Genomic DNA, 22,813 nt, shown 5'->3' with positions numbered 1-22,813 from the left:
GAGCCCCAGCTTGACCAGGACTATGGAAAAGACTTCAGCCTCTCAGGAAGGGCACATCTGCTTCCTCAGCGGAAAACAGAAGGGAAGCAGATTATTACCTGTTGTCATTCATCTGCGTGTACCGAGGCTGGGGGTCAGGGTCCTGGTCATTGACATCGAAGCTGGCCCCAGGATCCTGGAAAGGACATGGCCATCATCAGGGTCAGCCTGAACACACCAGCAGAACAGGACCATCCCTGGACTCCCCTTGCCAGGGATGGCTACCTCCCTCCCCGACCTCCTCACATAATTGCCTGCCAAGTCCGGGTGGTTCTTCTCGATGCCATCGTCCAGAATGGAGACCACGATGCCACGCCCCGTGTAGCCCTGGGCCCAGGCCTCCTTCACGTTCAGGTCCCGCTGGGTGACACCAGACTGCAGAGACACCCACCCCCGTCACCCAGCACTTATGAGATGTGGTTGCTGGAACCTTGGAGAATCCCTTTGCCACCCCCAAAAGCTCCTTCTCCACCTGCCCCTACTCCTCAAATGCCACCACTGATTGTCTGGGCTCATGGAATTATAAAGAACTCTGGGAGGGTGCTCCCCAGGGCTCAGCAGGATGGGCTGGAGAAAGATTACTCAGCAGACAGAGGAAGACTGACAGGAGGCCTTGAAGTCAGCCTCACCCACTCACGGGACCCCTCAGTGGATGGATGGATGCAGCCAGGGAGGCGACGTACCAGGTACCACTGCTGGGGAAACTTGGGGTCCGTGGGCTCCTGGTACACGTCCCGTTTGGTCCGTCGCTTTGCCACCTGCTGCTCCAGCCACTGTACCTGTGAGGGAGTGAGGGAGAGATGGTGTGGCTGGAGGAACGGGGAGGGAGAGCGAGGCCTCCTGAGAACTGAAAGGGAAGGGTGGCAGCACGAGGGGCTGGGGCCGCACTCACTTGAGGTTCCCGCTGCAGCCGGCTGTGCCGCGGGCGGTGAGGTGACAGGGACCGCTTTGTCACCGCTCGATGCCAGAAGTGGTAATAGTCGCCGAAGATCTGCAACAGAGCAGGGAGACTGAGCCGGGCTTTCCATCTGCCAGTCCCCATGGAGGCGGGGGATGGGGGTGGACAACCGGCTGCAAGGGGAGGCTCACCACGGCAGGGGGTGGTGGGCATCTGCTCCCCGCCCAGGACCCCGCAAGGAGGTGCGGGGGGCCAAGGGGAACTCACCCCCCTGGGATACACTGGTCCACTGAGCAACCTAGGCTAGAAGCCCAAGGGCAGGACAAGCCACCCATAACATGCCTACTACCCAGATGCCCCTGAGAAGACAAGCCCCAGAGTTCCTGCTCTGGGTGCTGGAACCCCTGCCCTCATTGGCCCCACCCCCTGGCGATGTCCTATGCCTCGGCCAGCAGGAGGGAAGAACACCTACCTGGCCCAGGTTGAGGAAGCCATGCTTGCGTGCCACACTGTCAGCCACGGCTGGGCCTCCAGGAATGCGCACGGCCCAGGTATTGGTGAAGACCTTCTGGCCACGGGCATCGGCCGCCAGCAGGACCAAGGCTCCTGCTGCTGCTACCACCCATAGCAACCAGGGCCTCAGCTCCATGGGGGGGACAGGTGGCCGGGACCCCGGAGCCCCTGTCTCCTTGGCCTGGTCACAGGGCCTCGGCTCCCGCGTGCCTGCTCACTGCCTGTGGCCCGGGGCTGACTGGCGGGGGCATGGGACCAAGACGGGCGGGACTGCGCGGGGAGGATGAGGGCTGCCGGCTCTGAGAGGAACAAGGGAGGAGAAGAGGGAGAGTCAGTCGCTCCCCAGCCACGCACTAAAGCTGCCTTCCCACCCCACGGCTCACTCCAGGCCTGAAAGGGGCTCTGGCGGGGAGGGGTGAAAATCCAGGCCCCCAAGGTGAGCCGGATAGATGGACAGAAGGACCGCCTCCACACGCAAGAATACGGAAGTGGGATGAAGAGGACCAAGGCTTGAGTCCCTCAAAATAAGAAGGAACAACTGAATAAATGCTTGCCAGAATTAAAGTCAAAAAGGTGGGTTAGGGACTTCCCTGGTGGCGCAGTGTTAAGAATCCGCCTGCCAATGCAGGGGACATGGGTTCGAGCCCTGGTCTGGGAAGATGCCGTGGAGCAACTAAGCCCGTGTGCCACAACTACTGAGCCTGTGCTCTAGAGCCCGCGAACCATAACTACTGAGCCCGCGTGTCACAACTACTGCAGCCCATGTGCCTAGAGCCCGTGCTCTGCAACAAGAGAAGCCACCGCAAAGAGAATCCCGCACACCGCAACGAAGAGTAGCCCCTGCTCGCCGCAACTAGAGAAAGCCCGTGCGCAGCAACAAAGACCAATGCAGCCAAATATAAATTAATTAATTATTATTTTTTTTTAAAGGTGGGTTATAGGGACTTCCCTGGTGGCACAGTGGTTGAGAGTCCGCCTGCCGATGCAGGGGACACGGGTTCGTGCCCCAGTCCGGGAAGATCCCACATGCCGTGGAGCGGCTAGGCCTGTGAGCCATGGCCGCTGAGGCTGCGCATCTGGAGCCTGTGCTCCGCAACGGGAGCGGCCACAACAGTGAGAGGCCCGTGTACCGCAAAAAAAAAAAAAAAAAAAAAAAAGAACCCTCCTGCCACTGCAGGGGACAGGGGTTTGAGCCCTCGTCAAGTAAGATCCCACATGCCGCAGAGCAACTAAGCCCGTGGGCCACAACTACTGAGCCCTCGTGCCACAACTACTGAAGCTTGCACTCCTAGAGCCCAGGTTCCACAACAAGAGAAGCCACCGTAATGAGAAGCCCTCGCACCACAACGAAGAGGAGCCCCCGCTCGCCACAACTAGAGAAAGCCCGCGCACAGCAATGAAGACCCAACGCAGACAAAAATTAATTATTTTTTTTTTAAGTGGGTTATAAAGCAGTAGGTACCTATAATCCCGTTTTGTTTTTAAAAAACTATTTATACATGCATATTTATATAAAACCACAAAACATAATCTGGAAGGACACATGCTAACAATGGTTCTCTCAAGGTGGTGAGAATTATGAGTAATTGTTATTTTCTTTTGTGTCATGTATATTTTCCAAATTACCCAGGTATATTTTATAAAGGAATAAAATGTTGGCTTTTTAAAGTTTTTTAATGGGCGGTGTCTACACAGCTCACTAGGGCTTCCTAGTTCAGCAAAGGAGAACCAGCCATAGGGAGTTACCTGCAAAGACCCACAGCCCCTGGCAAGAAAGAGTGGGTAACCTAAGGTGGGATGGGGGCTTTGGGGGCTGAGCACGGGAAGGGGGGATCGCAGTGGCTTCACCCTCCCTCTTTGGCCCAGAACATCAGCAAAGTCAGGGGCTCAGGCTCTTTTTTTATACAGTTTCCTGGGAAACGCTGGGGCCACCCAGCCCTGGCCTGCAGGCCTCCAGCAGCCCCCTCGGTCGCTCCACACCCACCAGCCTTGCGTAATCTGAGCCCGGGCAGCCAGGGCAAACACTAGCTGCTGAGCCAGGAGCGCCAAGGTGAAGCTGAATCAATAGTCCGAGTGTTGTTTTTCCTCCTTCAGCAAACAGACAGCAGGACCTCTCTGCCTGGGGCCACATAACTGTCCCCACATAGGGCCCCTGGCTAGCCAGAAGCCAAGCCCCTGGGGTGGGGAGAAGCTGGGGAAGGTCCCCATGGGGCTGCCGGAGGTGTCCCGCCTCAGTGCCAAGCTTGTTGAGCAGAGCGCCTGCCTACACGGCCCCGGATGCCCCACCACTCCCAGGGCCCAGCCCCAAAGGAGGCCACTCTGCTGGACGGCAAAATGAAGCTCCCCATCTCACCCGGGCCCCGGAGAGCTGGACAGGCGGGCTCACCACTGGGAACACTCCTTTTCCAGAGATTGCCCTCAGCCACAGTCAGCCTCCCTGCCTGCTCCTGCTGCAGTCCCACCCTGCAGGCTGGAGAGACTCAACACACAATTCCTGGAGTATTTTCAGTTTACACCAAAATAACCTGACAGCTGATGGCAGGAGGCATCCACAATGCAGCTCCTCCTCACCCTGGATGGGCAGAGTCCACAGGGTTCCCGGACAGGCCTGGAAGCCACAGCCCCATGATGCCTTGGGCGACCAAGTTCCGGAAAGCTGGTCTGAGCAATGGCTGGACAGCCAGACATTCAGCCCTAGGGGGTGAAGGAAACCCAAGCCCCTCATTTAACAGAGGATGTGGAGCCCTAGGGGCTGAGCCAGATTGAAACAGGCCCTCTTCTCCCCTTCTTGCCACAAGAGCAGCCTCTTGGGTCCAGATGTCAAGAAAGACCATCTCCTGACCACAGTGCTGTGAGCCATACTGGAACTCCCAAATCAAGACTGGGTTCATCTGCGTCCAGCCCAAGTTCCGGGACATTGTGGATGGAGCTGCAGCTGCTTGGTGGTAAAGGTGATTATTTAATTACCTTGCAGCACCCAAAAAGAAAGCGGGCTTCAGGCACAACCAAACAATTCCCCAAGAAAGGACCAGGCTTCATCTGCTCAGCATCCCCAGCCACGGTGAGCCGTAGATATAGCTTCCACAGAGCCTGAAGCCTCCAGACAGCCCTGCCTCAGCATCCTGGAGGGCGGGAGGGTGGGAGGGAGGGAGGGAGAGAGGGAGGGAGAGAGGGAGGGAGGGAAGGAGGGAGGGAGGGAGGGAGGACCCCCTCCCAAAAGAGCAGGCACTGAGAACAATGAATGAATGGGCTTCTCCCCACCCCCATCCCAGACTCTGACTCACCCTCTGAGTCCCAGTTCGGCTCAAACCCGGAGGCTTGCTGTATTTCCAGCCTCCTGTGAGGCCCTCTCACATGGGAGTCAGCTCCAGGCTGTGGCCACAGAGAGACCTGTGGGTGCTCTTTGTGGCTGTGTTCTAGGTCAAAGCCCTTTTCTCCAGTCCCAGGAACCTCCTGACACAGACACCCACTCCGAGGCACCCAAACTGAACCTCCTCCAGGTCCAGCTGCTGTTTCCCAGGCACTGGGGGTCTGGCGTGGACAGGGCTGCCTGGGAAACCTGGTCCCGTCTCTCCAGCAAAGAGACACCAAGCCAGGTCCTGTAACAGGCACTGAAGGCTGTGCTGAAATTCTGAATTCCAATCTTTACTCATTTTCTGTGTGATCTTAAGTCACTTCCTCTCTCTAGGCCTCAGTTTCCTAGATGGTAAAAACTGCTAGACCAGAGGTTTTCAAACTTTTTTTTAAAGCCACAGAATCTTTAAAAAATCAAATCTTATGTGGAAGCCCAATATAGGAAATCGTAAAACTTCGGCCACTGTGGTTGAGACGGGTCAGGCTTGGCTACTCTCCTATGCTGTGCCCACACCTGGCCAGCAGCTGCCCAGCCCTCACTAGGCCACATCACCTGGGTTCCCCTCCCACTTCCCAAGTCAGAAAGAATTCTGACACCCTCCGGTGGAGGAGGGTCTGCACCCCCAGGGTCAAGGGTCTAGAGGATGGCGGGGAGAGCAGGTACTGACCTGACAAGTGACTGCTGTAAGACCTGTCTGGCAAGCAGGCCGCCCCTCAATCCAGCCACCCCACGAGGGCAGCAGGGGTCTCGGCCAGGCCTCCGCGGGAGGCAGCCCCGGAACCTACCTGAACCAGCCTCCCAGCGCCCGCGGATCCCGCACCTAAGTGTCTCGCCGCTCAGGTGTGCAGGCGGGGACGAGGCCCGGGCGGTGAATAATCTCCTCCGCCTCGCGAACAGCCGCTCCTCCCCTCCCCCGGCGGGAGCGCAGGCCCTCCCCAGCCGCGGAGTGGGCGAGCCGGCGGCTGCGGCCCCCGAAGGACGGCCCGGAGGCGGGAGCACCCGGCGCCTCTGGAATTCTCTCGCCATCCCGCCCCCAGCGGGGGCCCCGCTGGCGCTTCCTGAGGTCAGAGGGCTCGCCCCGGCCCCAAGCGGAAAAGTACCGGCACCTACAAGGGCTGGGAGCCAAGCCGGGCCCGACGCTCTCAGGTGGGCTGCGGGGCGCCCTTCCTGCTCCCCGCGGCTTCACCCTCGGGGCCGGCCCGGGGGCCAGTTTCGAAAGCCGGGCGGGCAGCCGGGCCCGGGCTGCCTCCGCGCCAGCGACCCCGACCCTACCCCGCCTGCGCGCCCGGGCCGCGGAGCCAGCTCCTCCGGCAGAGCGGCCCAGTCCGGCCGGCTCTCCTCGGGCCCGGCTCCCGGCGCGCTGCCTCCACCGGGCCCCGCGCCCTCGCCGCTTACCCTAGGGAGCCCGGGCGGGGAAACTTTTCCAGGCGAGCGCCGCGGTGGCTCGGGCGCCCCTCGGCCGAGCGGAGAGCCCGGCGGCGGGGCCTGGGCTCGACGCGGTCCCCGCGCCCGGCAGCAGCGTCACCGCGCGGAGGCGGGGAGGAGCGGCGGCGCGGCCTCGGCCGGGCCGGCGACCAGGGCAGGGCTCGGCCTCGGCCTCGGCTCCGGCTCCGGCGCGGGCGGGGGCAGCGGCCGGGCCGCGGCGGCGGCGCGGCTTGTTTACTCGGGCCGCTGTCAGCGGCTGCGGCGGCCCGGGCTCCTCCTCCTCCTCCGCCGCGCCCCCTCCCCCTCGCGGCGCCACCTCCGCGCTCCCCAGCAGCCGCCGCAGCCGTCCCGCCGCCCTGGCCCGCCGCGCCGCCCATGCCGCCCGGCCCCGGGCCCGCGTTCGGGGTCGGAGTGCCGCAGCCCCCGAGCTCCGGGCTCCGAGCGGCGGCCTTGCGGCCTTCCGGGGCGCCCACTGCCTCTGGCTCCCGGTCGGGGCAGGTAGGAAGTGGGGCCAGCGATCCCAAAGCCCTCGCGGCCGCCCAGCGCGTCGCCCAGGCCCCACTGCCCGCACCCCCGCCCCGGGCTCGGTTCTTCGCGCCGCGAGCTCCCCGGGCCGGCGGCCGCGGAGACCCGAACTCGGAACTCCCGGCAGGGGTTGGGAAGGGCTCGAGGCGTCACTCCGAGCCCAGTCTCGGCCGGATTCTGGGGATGCTGGCCTTCTCCCCGCACTTCCCCACTCCTAAGCCACGAGTTTGGGCACGACCGAGTTAAGTGCCCTGGGATGACGCACCTGGGGTACCCCATCTGAGGTCGGGCTTCACCGCGCCTGGGCAAACCTCCTCGTCGCCTACAGTTAGAGGACTCACGATTTTATTTGCATTTATATAGACAGGTGGATAAGCAGAACAAGTAGCCCATCCCCTTTTAATTTTTTAAAAACTTTTTTTTTTTTTTAACTCCAACCGCCTGCCAGGCACCAGGCCAGTCATTTTATATTATCTCCTTCTCGTGTACATTATTTAATCTACATAATCCTTTCAGGCTGACATTATTAATCCCATTTTACAGATGAGGAAACTGAGGTGCACAAGGTTTAAATAATTTGCCCAAGATACCACAACTAGCAGGCCTCAGAGCCTGGAAGAGATCTAGGGCTTTGGCAGAGCCTGAATCTGAGCTACTTGCAATATACCAGCCGGCTCCTCTCCCTCGCTGGGTCCCTGCCCTAGAAAACGTCTGTGCTATTTGGCCGAGGCCACCACTGCTTGAGCTGAGAGAGAAAAGAGGGGAAATGTGGCCAAAAGCTCCCCAGGCTGGGTTATTCCAAGGTCGCAGAGCAGTCTCTGCCCATCCTTTCCTGCTCGCTTTGAGATAACCTGGCAGAACAATATTATCCTGTGACCTCTTGAACACCGGTTTGGGGATAATGACAAAAACGAGCACCGAACACTGCAGAGCATGTTCTCTGAGCCAGGAGTGGTTCTCAGCTCCTTCCGTGTGTTAAATTATTTCATCCTAACCACAAACCCTGTAAGGTGGATACAATTTTCCTTTAGGGATCTTTCATGTATCACTATCTATGGAGGAGGAAACTGAGGCCCAGAGAAGTTAAGTAACATTCGTAAAGTAACTCACTAGGTGACAAGTCAACCAGCAAACCTGCGTTCAAAACCCTGCAGTACTATTTTATACTTTGCCACCTTAGACAAGTTACTTAATTCTCAGAGCCTCAATTTACCCCTCTGTAAAATGGAGATAATATTCAACTAGTGGGATAAGGTACTGTTTGGGCACCTGTACAAACAGTGCAAAAACCAGAAACTCAGGGAACAATGTGCGGTCCTAAAAGTTGAGCCGGGGGCTTCCCTGGTGGCGCAGTGGTTGAGAGTCCGCCTGCCGATGCAGGGGACATGGGTTCGTGCCCCGGTCAGGGAGGATCCCACATGCGGCGGAGCAGCTGTGCCAGTGAGCCATGGCCATTGAGCTTGTGCATCCGGAGCCTGCGCTCTGCAACGGGAGAGCCCACAGCGGTGAGAGGCCCGCGTATCGCAAAAAAAAAAAAAAGTTGAGCCGGGATTTAAGTCCAGTTGGCCCCCTCTTGGAATGGGAACTGCCCCCCACAGGGAGCAAAGACTCCTAGGGGCCACCCTGGGGTGGCCCCAACTAGCAGGATCAGCCACAGTTGGGAAAACAATACTTCTTCAGTCAGACCTAGGCAGGAAGTGAGTCACGGTTCTTCCTAAGTCTGTGAGCAAGAGATCCCTATTTAGGGGAAATAGGGACAGGGCTGGTTCCATCTAGCCTCGGAGTCCCCCAGTGCCCTTCCCCCTTGTCCTCAGACTTACAAGAAAGGTCAACCCGGAAAGAAAGCAATCCTGTCTGCCTCTAGGTGCCCCACCCATCCTGGAGGCTGGCCCCAGGGGAGCCTCAGTGGATCTGAGGGGGAGGAGGGGCTAGCCCTGTCTCAGACGGCTGCCACCCAGCAGAGGCACTGGAGCTTCCCAGTTTCTTCCGCCAGCCTGCCCCTCCAATCCTGCCTTTGGCATAAGGAGAATTCTTTCAACTGTTGCTCAGAGGTGCATCACTGAGGGGAGGAGAGAGGAGAGGACCGAGAGAGTGAGCCCTTGCCCCGGAGGATCTCCACCTTAGTCTTGCTCCTATTTTAGGGTTTCCCATGCAACTGTACTTGATAACGATTCGGTTGTTAAAAAGAATGTGGAGGGAATTCCCAGGTGGTCCCGTGGTTAAGACTCTGTGCTTCCACTGCAGGGGGCAAGGGTTCAATCCCTGGTCAGGGAGCTAAGATCCCTCATGCCATGCAGCGTGGCCAAAAAAACCCCAAAAAAACAAAAGAGAAAAACAATGTGGAAGACACCCTCCTTGCGAAAAGCCCTCTGGAGAGAATCCCAGCTTGCCACAGCTGGTGACTGCTAGCCAACTTCTTTCTTTTTCTCCTGGAACAAGTCCTGTGGGCAGGTTTTGTTCTCTTTATCACTCCCAACAATTTGTCTGAGGCCTTAAAAGCCAGAAGGAACTAAACTGCCTGCAGAGCCCAGGTCCACTGACTTGGGGACCTAAGAGCCCAGGGGCCTCTGGATCACAGTTATCAGTTTTACACAGCAGTTAATAGGACAGGAGGCACCACGTGACAGAAGTCTAGCAACAGACTTGTTGGGGGGCGACCTGTGGGGTGGAGCAGGGCCTGATGGGTAAGGCCTGAGGGAGGAAGGGGCTGTGACCAGTTCCCACCTTCCCAGCAGGGGGCCAGAGGAGCTGTCTAGCCAGCAAGGCCTCTCTTTATCCTTGGATTTGGGGCTAACCTGGGAGACTCCCAAGAGCAACAGTTGTCCTATGGTAAAATCCACCCAGTCACCCTTACCTCAGGCACTCCCACTGTCCCCTTGGAGTGCTCCGGGGGACCGTTTCTCTCAAAATCTCTGCCCCACTCTCAGGCACCTCAAACAAAGCCTTCACAGCAGCACCCACACCTGGGCTTTTTCTTTTTTCTTCTTTTTTTTTTTTTTGGCTGCACCACTCGGCATGCAGGATCTTAGTTCCCGACCAGGGATCGAACCCATGACCCCTGCAGTGGAAGCGCAGAGTCTTAACCACTGGACTGCCAGGGAAGTCCCCCCACACCTGGTTTTAATCAAAATGTCTGCACCACATCCACACATGCATAGAAGAGCAGACAACAAAATTCAATTGGTATTTTCTCTAAAAGGGTGGGATTTGAGAGCTTTTTGTTGTCTTTTTGGTTACCTGCATTTTCAGGAATTTCTACAATAACTTTTAGAATAATTAAAATTTTAAGTCATGCAAAACTGAATAAAGCATGCCCATACTTCACCATCTAGCTCCAGAACAGCTGGGGTCCCTCCTGAACGCTGATGGGGCAACAGTCAGCCTCCTCCTATCCCATCACTGGGCGGGGCCCTTCCAGTTCTGGCTAAACCACTTTGGGAAAACCTCCTTTATAGGACAGGAAAACAGGGTGTCTGTGTGGGTGGGGGGAGGAGCTAGAAGTGATGTGGTGGTGATGTATCTGGTCACACTGGGACAGGATTGCAGCAGGGTCAGCCCTTCTCATGTTCCCAATTACTGGGCTAGCTCCGCACTTACCTTTCACCTGCTGGCTCTGCTGCCTCCCCAAGTCACTGGTCAGCTTAATGTTTCCCTTCTGCTGGCTCTGTGTCTTCTGCCTTGCCTTCAGTGCCCAGGCAGTGCTACCCACAATTGGGCACCAAATAGGTGCTTTGGGTGCAGTCTAGTCTGGCAGACATTCATTGGGCACCTGCTGAATGCTGGGCCCTGGGACCTCAAGCTGAGTCCCTTAGAACTTGTCCTCAGGAAGCCAGCGACCACCTCTGGGAGGCAGGAGGTACCTGAGACATGACAGTATCTTCCTGAAGCTTCACCCTCCCTTCTGGCCTTGTAGCTCCAACAAGCTCTGCCCTTCCTTCTCCCTCTTGATACAAAAAAGTAAAACAGTTAACATGACTTCTTGTTGAATTTTCCTATCAGTTTTGTTACTGGAACAGGATTTTGCAACCTCACACTATTGCCATCTTGGGCCAGGTTATTCTTGTTCTGGGAACTGTCCTTTGCATGGAAGGATGTTTAGCAACATCCCTGGTCTCTAAACACGAGGGGCCAGTCGCACCTCACCCCCATTATGACAACCAAAAGTATCCCCAGACATTGCCAAACGTCCCCTGGAGGGGAGCGTGTAAAATTGCCCCCGGCTGAGAACCACTGGTCCAGAGTGAGGGCTGGGAGTGGTGCAGAAGACGGTAGGTGTGCCGGGATTTCAGGCATCAGGGGTTGTCTGCTGGGAACTATGCACTGAGACAGCAGGCAGCAAGGGAGAAAATTCCCAAACCCCAAACCGCCTGGCATGGCAATGCGACAAATGGGGCCATTTAGTGTTCAGGGCAAACAATCTTATGTATCTCCCCGACGCCTGAGGACATCGGTCTCAGGAACGTTAATGATAATGCTGAATTGAGGAAAGGAACAATCACATTGATCACACTCTGTTTACTGAGGTGGGGGAGTGAGCCAGCTTTGCGTTAAATATGTATTTAGAAAGCAGATCAGTGGTGGCTGGGGGCAGAGGGGCGGGGCAGGAGGAAACTCTGGGGAGTGATGGATATGTTCATTATCCTGATTGTGGTGATGATTCCATGGGTACACACAAACGTCAAAATGGATCAAGTTGTACGTTTTAAATATGTGCAGTTTATAGCGTGTCAATTATATGTCAATAAAGCTGTTTTAAAATGTATTTCATTGTTTTAACATTTTAGTGCTTGAAAGGCATTAGTTTGGAAATTTACTAACATGGATTAGCCATTTCTTGACTGTGCCAGATGAATGGGGGGAGGGGTGGTGGTCACTGCAGTACTTAAAAAGGAAACAGCAAAAAAGAAAGTGATCATGGGGCTTCCCTGGTGGCGCAGTGGTTGAGAGTCCGCCTGCCGATGCAGGGGACATGGGTTCGTGCCCCGGTCCGGGAAGATCCCACATGCCGCGGAGCGGCTGGGCCCGTGAGCCATAGCCACTGAGCCTGCGTGTCTGGAGCCCGTGCTCCGCAACGGGAGAGGCCACAACAGTGAGAGGCCCGCGTACCGCAAAAAAGAAAAAGAAAATGATCATGGGCCTAAGGAAGGAGGAAAAGGGATGCTGAGAACATTCAGCTCCGACTTCTTTCCATGAAGCCAGCGAGAGCCTGTCCGCTGGTTTAGAGGAAACATTGGAGAGTTTTTGCATTGGATGATGCTATTCAAACCAACGTGTCTGGAAAGGTATTATCAGGGGCTTGGGAAAAAAAACAACAACAAATGTAGTGCTGGCTGCCAGGAAAGGAACAGATGAATCTGGAAATTACAGGCTCCTCCACTACCATTAATCCCTAAAACTAACACTCCTGGGGGAAAAGCCAGTTAATACCTGGAGGAGGCAGGTGCTATCCCTCAGTGGGGCTGGTACAGCTGGGGAGCGGAAAGCCTTTATAGGAGATGGGTGCACGGGAAAGTTGCCAGAATCGACCGTGCCCAGGGGGGTGCACTCAGCAGGGAGGGGTGCCAAGATGCCCAGGAGGGAGACCTGGGGGCGGCAAACAATGAGAGGCGTCTCGAGGACAGTTCAAGTGCTTTTTAGCTGATGGAGACCTCCACCGAGGGTCTCAGAAGTCCAGAGTGAGGAAGACGAGCAAGGAGAGGCCTAGCATGGGGATGTGTGACAATAAAAATCTCTGTTTGTGGAGAGTTGATTGTGCACCAGGCATTTCAATCATTCCTTCCTCAGACATTGACTGGGTGTGGTGTGGGACGTCCTCCAGTGCTCCCGTTGTGAGGGAAGCAGACAGCAGGTAACTAAGCCAGTTTATAAGAGAAGTTCAGATCCTGGTAAGTACTCTGGAACAAAAATAACAGAGGGGGGTGTAGTAGTGCCTGGGGGAGGGGAGGATACTTACTGTTCCTGGGATGGTCAGGGAAGGCCTCTCTGAGGAGGTGATATTTGAGCAGAGGCTTAAGCAAGAGACAAAGGAGTGAAGATCTGGAGAGAGGGAGTCCCAGGCAGTGAGCAGAGGAAACCAGGGTACGTGGGCCTGGTGTGTGAGCTCGTGCACTTGGAGAGCAGACACTTCTCCGGAGCGCCGTGGGAGAGGGTGACAGTGGGAATAGCTGGGATGAGAGGGGTGGGCAAGGCTAGACCATGCAGCATCTGGCAGGCTGGGCTGGATGCTGAATTGAACAATGGGCAGTTTGGAGGAATTTTACTAATTTGGGCCTTTTCAAAGGCCCCTCTGACTACCATGGGGAGAAGACACGTCATGGGGGGGTGAGGGTAAGAGTGGGAGCCCCACGATTTTCTATGCAGGAGGCACCATTTGTGACCCTCCCATGTTACATGTGGGGTGAGGGTTCTGGCTTGGGGACGTCAGGGTGACTCTCATAACCCACTAAGCAGATATGTGGGCTCCTGAGCAGGGAGCAGGCCTGGGAAGGATGGACGGGAGCCATGCCACTTGTCTGCCCTGGGAAGGCAGAACCTCCTCAGGCCAAGAGCTGGCCAGGGCAGCCAGGCCTGGGGCCCCACTGCCCAACCGCTTGGGTGGGTTCAGGTGCTTCTCCCTAAATTACATCCCTGTCAGCATCTTTAGCTTCAGACTTGGCAAAAAGGGATTGCCCTGAGTTAACAGTAAAACTCCCAGAGCACTCACCACTCATTCCCTGGCAGGCACCCTGCTATGTGCTTTCCTCTCACTGCCCCCTTTACTTCTCATAGCAACCTGAGCTGGGCACCATTGTTATTCCCATTTTACAGATGAGGAAACCGAGGCCTTGAGAGCCTGCTTGGAGTCACAGGAAGAGGAAGATCCAGGGTTTGAACCTGGGGAACACACACACTTAAACCACTCAGCTTTCTGCCTCTAGAAGAGGGTGAACAAGGGCTGAATCAGATGCCGATTCCCAAGGCACCGTGATGTGGGTGGCTCAGCTGTGATTCACCTTTTACTTTTTCTTGGACAAGACTTGTTCACCTGCACTCTCCCAGTCGTAATGTTGATGTTTCTATAGGGTGTGTGCTGCAGAACCACAGAGCTGCCCTTCCCCCCATACCGTGTGCTGTTACCAGCCCAGCCCTGACACTCGCTTGAATGCTACCCCCAATCCCTGGGCAAATTACGTAACCTCTCAGGGCCTCAGTTTCCTCATCTGTAAACTGGGGTAAAAAATACCCAGCCCATCAGGTGATACCTGTAAAGTACTCAGCACAGTGTCTGGTCCGCAGTGGTAGCTACTATGATTAAATTACACCCTCCTCCCTTCTGAGGCAGGCACACTCTTTCAGTGGGCTGGCTGTGGAGTCTTCTAACTCTTCTGCATTGGCCCAAACCCAGGCGTTCGTGGATGAAATCTCTGCCCTCCCTGTGGCCCTTCTTTGGTGCCGTTAGGTGATTTTTTTTTTTCCTAGGAGGAGAGCGGCCAGCCTCCTTGCATTGCTGCTGTGCTGAAAGCAGCCTTTGGTGTGGCCTGATCCCTGGGTGGCACATGGGGTGCCTTGTAACCATTTTGCAAGCTGCCTGCTCCTTTGAGATCAGAGGTCAGCAGACGGTCCTCTGAGGCAGTGCTTCCCGACATGTTCACATCATGACACGCAGAAAATGTGGGCAGCCGCTGGGGCAAAGGGACCAGGCTGATTGAGGCTGGTGGGGTCTTGGTGGCAGCTGCCACCCCACACCCCAATGCCTGCTTGGGGACTGGAGGCTCTAGAACCCGTTTCAGGCACATGAGTGGGCAGTGCTCGCTAAGGGGTGCCTGGCGGTCAGGCCACATCACTACCAAGTCCTCTCATAGAATCCTGGGCAGGGCCAGTCTTCTTAGTTCCCTGACCAGGAACGGAACCCGTGCCCCCTGCAGTGAAAGCGCACAGTCTTAACCACTGAACCGCCAGGGAAGTCCCGCAATAGGGCTCTTTATCATTGACATGGGTCTCAAATCTGAGTCCTGTACACTCCCTTCATGGGAAAGAGACCCCTGCAGCCTCCCCAGTGCTGATTGAGGTGTAAATTATTTTTGTTTTATTAAGTATACTCCTTATAGTTGTCATGCAAGCATCAAGCCAAAATGAGTCAAAGGTCAAAACTATACAGAGGGCTTCCCTGGTGGCGCAGTGGTTGAGAGTCAGCCTGCCGATGCAGGGGACACGGGTTCGTGCCCCGGTCCGGGAGGATCCCACATGCCGCCGAGCGGCTGGGCCTGTGAGCCATGGCTGCTGAGCCTGCATCCGGAGCCTGTGCTCCGCAACGGGAGAGGCCACAACAGTGAGAGCCCCGCGTACTGCAAAAAAACCCCCAAAAAACAAACAAACAAAAAACTATACAGAAAAATACACATAAAGCAATCTTGGTCATACCTCTGCCCCTTCTGTGCAGCCCCCTTCCACACTTGAGTACCAATTTTTAAAAAATAATTAATTTATTAATTTATTTTGGCTGTGCCGGGTCTTAGTCTCAGCATGTGGGATCTTTTAGTTGTAGCATGCGGGATTTTTAGTTGCTGCATGCGGACTTCTTTGTTGCGGCATTCATGTGGGGTCTACTTACCCAACCAGGGAGGAACCCAGGCCCCCTGCACTGGGAGCGTGGAGTCTTGCCCACTGGACCACCAAGGAGGTCCCTTGAATACCAATTTTTATTAGATCTGATTTATCCTTCCAGTATTTCTTTCTGCAAACAAACAAACAAACAAAACCCCCCCAAATTATATGTACACACACATTTATCTCTCTCTATTCTTGTACTTCCCTTTTTTTAATCAAAAGGTAGCATATTACAATTTGTTTTTTTACTTAGCAGTACATTCTGGAGAAGTTTACATAATAAAAATAAACAAGGGATTAAAAGATACACGCTATTATATATAAAATAGATAACAAACAAGGACCTAATGAATAGCACAGGGAACTATACTCAATATCTTTTAATAATGTATAATGGAAAAGAATCTAAAAAAGAATATATAGGGACTTCCCTGGCAGTCCAGTGATTAAGACTCTGTGCTTCCAATGCAGGGGATGTGGGTTAGATCCCTGGTTGGGGAACTAATATCCCACATGCTGTGTGGTGCAGCCAAAAAATTTAAAAATAAATAAAAAAAAAAAAAATAAAAAAGAATATATATATATGTATATATATATTGTATATATATAATTGAATCACTTTGCTATACACCTGAAACTAATACAACACTGTAAATCAACTATATTTCAATAAAAAATTTTTAAAAAGGGACAGAGAATGCAAAAATAAATAAACAAAACTACAAACCCAATACAATTCAAAGTGACAATATTAGTTTAATGGGAAGGATGATGTTGTTTGGCTGAAACCAAACTGCCACTTACAGTGATATCGGACTGACCAGTAAGAGTAGATTTCCTTTTGAGTTTGACATGCCTGTGGATGCTGCCCTGTGCTGGGGAATGACTTAGTTCTCCCACTACTTTTCTCTATTTGAATTACTGCAATACTTCTGTTTGCACAGTGGGCTGTTACATCATTCGGGCTGCACTTGGCTTCAATGCATCATTTATGCATTAAATCCACCTCTGTTCTTTTCTTGTTAGCCAGCAGCAATTAAAAAGGACTGCTTGATGCCAATGCCATCATACACACAAATGCAGACTTGGGCAGTGAAATCCTGTGTGAACAGTAGATTGTAAGGTGGTCATGCCGACAGTAATGATGATGAAAATAATCATGATGGCTAACATTTACCAAGTACTTGCTATGAGCTGGCACCGTGCTATGCTTTATATATATATATATATATATATATATATATATATATGTATGTATATTTGTTTGTTTGTTTTGGCTCTGCTGGGTCTTAGTTGCAGCATGTGGACTTCTTACTTGTGGCACGCGGGCTTCTTAGTTGCGGCATGCATATGGGATCTAGTTCCCTGACCAGGGATCGAACCTGGGCTCCCTGCCTTGGGAGCTCAGAGTCTTACCCACTGGACCACCACAGAAGTCCCTGTACTAAGTGCTTTACATGCAGGATTTTATGTAATCTTCCAAACAACCCTATAAAGTAAGCACTACCCATTTTACAGATGAGAACATTTAGTCTTAGAGGGATTAAATATTAACTTGCTCAAGATCACATGTATGGGAAATGGGACAGTCAGAATTTGAACCTGTGTCAGGCTGACCCCAGTGATCACTGGAAGGGCTGGTAGCTGGGGCAGGGACCTTACTATACTCTTTGCCATCAGGTGCTGGCCATAACTGCTCACCTGGCTAGGCACTGCTGGACCGGGCCAGGCCGGATATATGGGGTCTGGGGCAGAGGGAGGAAGGGGAGTGTGTGGGTGACAGTCCCTGTGGGGGCGTGGACCCCCTGGGACCCTCTCCCTGAGTCCTGGGTGAAAGTGTGCTGAGCCTGTTATGTGACCCTGCCTCCTCTCTCTCAATATCAAAGTGAATAAACACACATACACACACACCCCAAAAATACCATTTAGACAATAATGCTCTATGTCCATGACGGGTGACTGTAACAGTGACACTTTGTCAGCTTCTGGTGAAGGACTGACAGTTCTGAATGTTCTTCTACGGTCCCTGGGCAGCTGTGCTGGGCTGGCGTTGGGCCAGGCTCAGGGTGAAAGTGTGGACTCTGTAGCCATCACCTCCCTGTGGCCTTCCACCTCCCTCAACTCCTGCCCTGCCTCACTTTCTCTCCTGGCCCCTCTCCTGGTGATGCCTGTTTGCTCATTCCCTGCCCTGGGTCTGTCCGTGTTCCCTGTTGTAGCCTCAGCCTGTAGCTCCAAGTCCAGGAGAAACAGGGCGATCAGGTAGGCCTGAAGCTGAGGCCTCAGCCCAAGCTTAATTTGCAAGTCACAGAGCATGTCTGAGCTTACCATGCTTCCTGGGCAACAGAAGTTGCATATTAGTTCAATGACAAAGACAATGACCCAATTGAGTTCTATTGGGAGCTGGCTGCCATCCTTTTGAATGGCCCTCAAGGATCAGGACACACAGGGCCTACCGGACTGCTGGGGCTGACTCACGCTAAGGCTTGTATAACAAATGCCTTGGCCCTCAATGCCTGGGTACTCCCACTGCCTGCCAGAGACCCTCTCCTTGTGAGGGTCCCGGGAGGCATACACAGGCCCAAGGGAGCAGAGGAGGGCACACTCCATGCCCACCTTGGAGCCAGGCCTGAGAATGCAAACACCCTTCCCTTTCACACCCTACTAGGCCCCAGGAAGCCCAGCCCTTTCTGTTATGCCTCTCACCCCGCATGGTAATTTGGTTTCTCTTTTCCTAGATTAATATGGTTATAAAAACTAAGTTAGGGCTTCCTTGGTGGCGCAGTGGTTAAGAATCCGCCCGCCAAGGCAGGGGACATGGGTTCAAGCCCTGGTCCAGGAAGATCCCACATGCTGCAGAGCAAGTAAGCCCGTGCGCCACAACTACTGAGCCTGCGTGCCACAGCTACTGAAGCCTGCGAGCCACAACTACTGAGCCCGCATGCCACAACTACTAAAGTCCACGCGCCTAGACCCCGAGCTCTGCAACAAGAGAAGCCACCACAATGAGAAGTCCGTGCACTGAGCAAAGAGTAGCCCCCGCTCGCCGCAACTAGAGAAAGCCCGCATGCAGCAACGAAGACCCAATGCAGCCAAAAATAAAATAATTAATAAATAAATAAAAACTAAGTTAGCCTGTCCCTATGGCTCCAGGTGACATGCCAGACACTGTTAGAGCTCCAGAAATGTTGGTCCCATCATGAAGTTCCCTGTGTGGTTTTTGCTTGGCTCACCATGATTGGATTTGGGTACTCTTTTCTTTTGGGTTTGTGCTTCTACTAGAATCCTTTCCTGTTTAAACAATTTGTCTTCTTGCATTACAAAAGCTATATGTATGTAAGAACCATCCATCCCACCCTGTGCCATCCTGACCTGATCTCATCTCATCAGTTCTCCCCTGGCCCACTTGGCTGCAGCACATGGCCTCCCTGCTGTTTCTCTATCCCTCCAATTGCATTCCTACCTCAGGGCCTGTATTACACTGGCGGTTCCCTGTCTGGACCTCTCTTCCTTGACACCCATGTGACCACTCATGTCTCAGGACTTTGCTCAGATGTCACCTTCACTGCCTCCAGTATGTTAAAATACAAACAGCACTCCCCACTCCCCTTCCCTTGCCTCACAGCACTTTTTGTCATTGGACACACTATATTCTCCTCATTTGTGTTTGTTGCCTTTCTTCTCCCACTAGAATGTCAGCTCTACATGAGCAGGAATTTATATCCATTTTGCTCATTGCTGTTCCTCAATGGCTATAACAGTGCCTGGCACATAGTAGGTGCTCCATAAATATTTGTGGTGTTTTTTTTTGTTTTTATACAGCAAGTTCTTATTAGTTATCCATTTTATACATATTAGTGTATACATGTCAATCCCAATCTCCCAATTCATCACCCCACCATAAATATTTGTTGAATGAATGATTTCATTGTAGAAAATTTGAATCTACCTAAAAGCACAAAGAAGTAAAAGATGCCTAGAATTTCCAAACCTTCCAACTGAGTTCCCTGTCTCTGGAGGCATTTAAGTGGAAACTGAGCATCCATTTGGTGAGGGGTTGTGGAAAGGCCGCATATAGTGGGTGGAAGTGGGATTCCTTCTCTCAGGGAAATTCTGGGGTCCCGTAGAAGGCTCCCCACTGTGTTACCCCCTAACTGGGATCGCCTCTTGGTGGGTGTAGAGCCAAAAGACCCAACCAAGTCAAAGAGGGAAGGATTTATTACTTGCAGCAAGTGGGATCTTTCCCAAAGCAGTATCTCTTCAAATAGCAAAACTGGGAAACTTCTAAGCTAAGGGGACATGCATATTCATGAAGGGGCCTGAGCAGAGGAGAATTTAGCATAGAATTGGGGCAAAGGTGGACAGAGTCCAAGCTTTAGTTGACTGAAGTCACGAGGGTCAGAAAAAGTCATCAGTGTTTCTTAGGTTCTGACCAATCTGGGGGTCTCAGCATGTAGTTACCATCCTCCACCTGGGTGGGGGCCTTAGTTCCAGCAGAACTCAAAGATGTGTATCAGGTTGTGATGTATATCCATTGAGGAGGGACTAGGACTCTGTTTTATCGCTGAACTATTGTTTCTTGACTGCTTTTCCTTTGTTCCTGCATTCCCTCACTTCCCTTAAGATCATTAATTACTGAGACCTGTTCAAGGGCAAGCACTGTGGCCAGGCTTAGATCACTAAACGGCTTAGGCCAAAAATGGCTTCTCTTATGTCAAGAAAGTCATGCCTGGTTCTTTTTCTCCAGGGAACCCGTACCCTATCTGCTTACAACTGCCCAAGTCATTCTCCGCGATTTAGAGCCACTGACCAGCATAGGGTTCTTCCTTTGGCCCTCAGCACTGGGTGAGGAGTCCTACAACCCAGGAGGCTTGGGAAACAGGGTGGAGTGGAATCATCTATCAGAGCCAAACAAGACTGTCCCAGGAGGAAATACAGCAGAGACCTGCTCAGGGTTGGGCAAACAGTGACAAAGGTGGGGTGAAGCCACTCACTGGCCAGGCTGATTCAATGAATGTCAAACCATCCCCACATCCTCAGATGTGTCCCCATCTACCTGCCACAATGTCTGGAATTCCACCACTAGATTTAAGTTTCTGCTTTTAGCATGCACTCCTAGGAGGGTCAGGTGTTCTGCCATCTCAGCCACATAAACCAGGTCTGAATTTGCATGTCAACCAAGAATGGGTCACGAGGAGGTGTAAGTTTTGGTAATGGGGGCATTTAGAAGCAGGGGCACTGCCAGGAAAGTACGCAGCCTACAAACACTGTTCTCTGTGACAGGAGTCCTCGGAATCGGAGACCTCAAAGTAGCGGTGACCTCACAGATAAACCCCAGTGCAGGCACTGGAGCTGGTTATCTGGGACAGGAAGTGGCTAAGGAAAGCATGAACCAATGCAAAATCCCCTCTCAACAGTTGCATAATTTCTCCAAGGACTCGGTCTTCCCAGAAATGAGGTTATTGGGGCAACTCACCTGTGGGGAACATTTCCCCAAATGAACTCCTTGAAGGTTCACTTGGGACAGACACTTGGGGGATGATATTATGGCAGACACATCACACATGCCGCCACTTCTTTGTCCCAGCCTGTGGCAGACATTGCTAATCCATCACCACACAGCTGTGGACTCCTTTCCACAGTGTTCCAGACAGTCACTACTAATCTATCAGAATTCACTCATGAGATGAGACGTAAATGGCTATTGCTGGTGGAAGAGCCATTCCTGAGTGTGGGGCAAAATAAATGTGTCTACACCATCCCTGCCCCTCAGGAATCACAGGGTTAGGATTCCTCAGATGAGGAGGCCGAAGCTCAGGAAGGGAGTGAGACCCGGCCAAGGTCACGCGGGGCATTCTTCGGGGAAGGAGGGTCTGGAGCTCTGGTCTTCCTACTCCTGGCCCGGAAGCCTTGGCCTGTGACTGGACAGTTGGTCTGGGAGACAGAGCACACACGTGCGTGTCCCTGTGCCCACACGCCCAGAAGGAGAAGCCTTTATAGCCCCTCACGTCAACAAGCACAGGGGGTGAAGTCCCAGGGTGGTTGGGTTGACCTTACAAAATTTGGACTTTCTGGGCTCCATGAGTCAGTGGGGCAGCAGTGGGCAGATGTCAGGGAGGCCTGGTGCCTGGAACATGGTTGTGGGCCTGACATGTTTGTTTGAGCCTTAGTATCTGGCCTGTGTCCAAGGCAAAGTCCCCAGTCCTCTCAGACAGAAGCAGCCAGGCTCAGTCCAAGGGACAAGACTTGCTTTAGGCCGGTCCCCACTCTGGGCAGGTTATCTCTGCTCTCTTGGCCTCAGATGCCTGATGCATCCATAAGGAAGCTGACCTGTGGCTTAACTTGGTTGAGCCTCAGTTTCTTCATCCATTAAATGGGGATAATAATACCTCTCCTGCTGAGAGGTCACATGCATGGGATGAACTAATTCTATAAAATGTTTGGCATGAGGCCCTGCACACAACAGGTCCTCAGGGAGGGCAGCTAGGATTACCCGAAGACTTTTCCAGCTCTAAGAGCCCAGCCTGTGACCCACCCATACCTTCCTGCAGGAAACTGTCCATCTCACACTGGCTCTGTAGTCACCAGAACTCAAATACCTTGGCCAACCTTGGAGAGTGAGAAAATTGGTTTCTCCTGAATTTGGGGAAGGGCAAGAGGGATGAGGAACAGCCCAGAAGTTCCGAAACAGTAGCCCCCAGCGCCCACGTCCTGTGGCCTCCTTTGTGTGTTAGTGGGGGGAGCTATGGACAGAGGCCCCTCCCACTCATGGAGGGAATTCCCTGTGTGGCCGGGGACTTGGTGGGTAAATCAGCAAATCTCCTGCTTGGAAACACGTTCTGGAAAGGAGTGCCCACCTCTGGCTTCCTGAGGACCATTCCTGGGGACCACCGCTCTCTGTGCTCACCACATCACACGGGTGATGCTGGGGAAGGGGACATTGGTGGAACTGGGTGGGAGGAGGAAGAGTTGGCATTGACTGATCTATAGTGTCTTAAAACAAAAATCATATAGTTTTAAAATTTTAAATGGAGCTGGTAATAAGATAGTATGTAAAATGAAGCTTGTATACACACACACACACACACACACACACACACACACACACACGGAAAAAAAAGAAGGAAATATGCCAACAGGCTGAGAATGGTTGTCCTAGGTGACCGGCTGGAGGCTGGATTTTTACTTCTTTGTGCCTTTCAAACTTTCGACAGTGAGCACGATTTGGATTTGCTTTTATCATCAGAATAGCGACAACAAAACCCACTATCTTTAAACAAAGGTACACAAAGCCTAGGGTTTGGGCTCCAGCTGTGAGCAGAGGGCCGACTTCCTGACCTGCTCCCCGAGGTGGTGACCCTCAGGCTGGGGGGGGGGGGGGGCGGGTCAACCCCCGGGAATGGTGAGGTCTGGTTCTCTGTCCCTCAGGCCTGGAGGGGGGAGGGGACACATACGTCCTCCCCAGACCGCTCCAT

General features: G+C 53.4%; 2 protein-coding genes across 10 annotated transcripts in view; both read right to left on the bottom strand.

The window, feature by feature from the left end:
• The window catches only part of FURIN (furin, paired basic amino acid cleaving enzyme), a 12,466-nt gene extending 6,008 nt beyond the window's left edge, over window positions 1-6,458 (bottom strand). The window contains exons 1-7 of one of the 9 annotated variants that reach the window (XM_032619881.1): window positions 6,201-6,384; window positions 3,976-4,572; window positions 1,410-1,749; window positions 932-1,030; window positions 723-818; window positions 286-414; window positions 99-175 (exon numbers count right to left, since the gene is read on the bottom strand). In XM_032619881.1, the coding sequence (XP_032475772.1) occupies window positions 99-175; window positions 286-414; window positions 723-818; window positions 932-1,030; window positions 1,410-1,586 (578 nt within the window). In that variant the 5' untranslated portion in view covers window positions 1,587-1,749; window positions 3,976-4,572; window positions 6,201-6,384. Of the gene's footprint in view, window positions 1-98; window positions 176-285; window positions 415-722; window positions 819-931; window positions 1,031-1,409; window positions 1,750-3,803; window positions 3,947-3,975; window positions 4,573-4,734 lie in introns of those variants that run through there. The other 8 variants (XM_032619908.1, XM_032619872.1, XM_032619889.1 and 5 more) reach the window with 8 other exon arrangements.
• Window positions 5,188-22,813, bottom strand: LOC116748539 (translation initiation factor IF-2-like). The gene is made up of 4 exons (XM_032621682.1): window positions 22,793-22,813; window positions 22,677-22,703; window positions 12,183-12,338; window positions 5,188-6,969 (listed from the first exon to the last, which is right to left on the bottom strand). Exons 1-4 carry the CDS (start codon window positions 22,811-22,813, stop codon window positions 6,202-6,204), a joined length of 972 nt encoding a protein of 323 aa, XP_032477573.1. The 3' UTR covers window positions 5,188-6,201.

The sequence above is a fragment of the Phocoena sinus genome, chromosome 2, assembly GCF_008692025.1.
Source record: "Phocoena sinus isolate mPhoSin1 chromosome 2, mPhoSin1.pri, whole genome shotgun sequence".
NCBI lineage: Eukaryota > Metazoa > Chordata > Mammalia > Artiodactyla > Phocoenidae > Phocoena > Phocoena sinus.
Note: the sequence above shows the minus strand (reverse complement) of the source record. Positions and strands in the feature narration are given on the sequence as shown.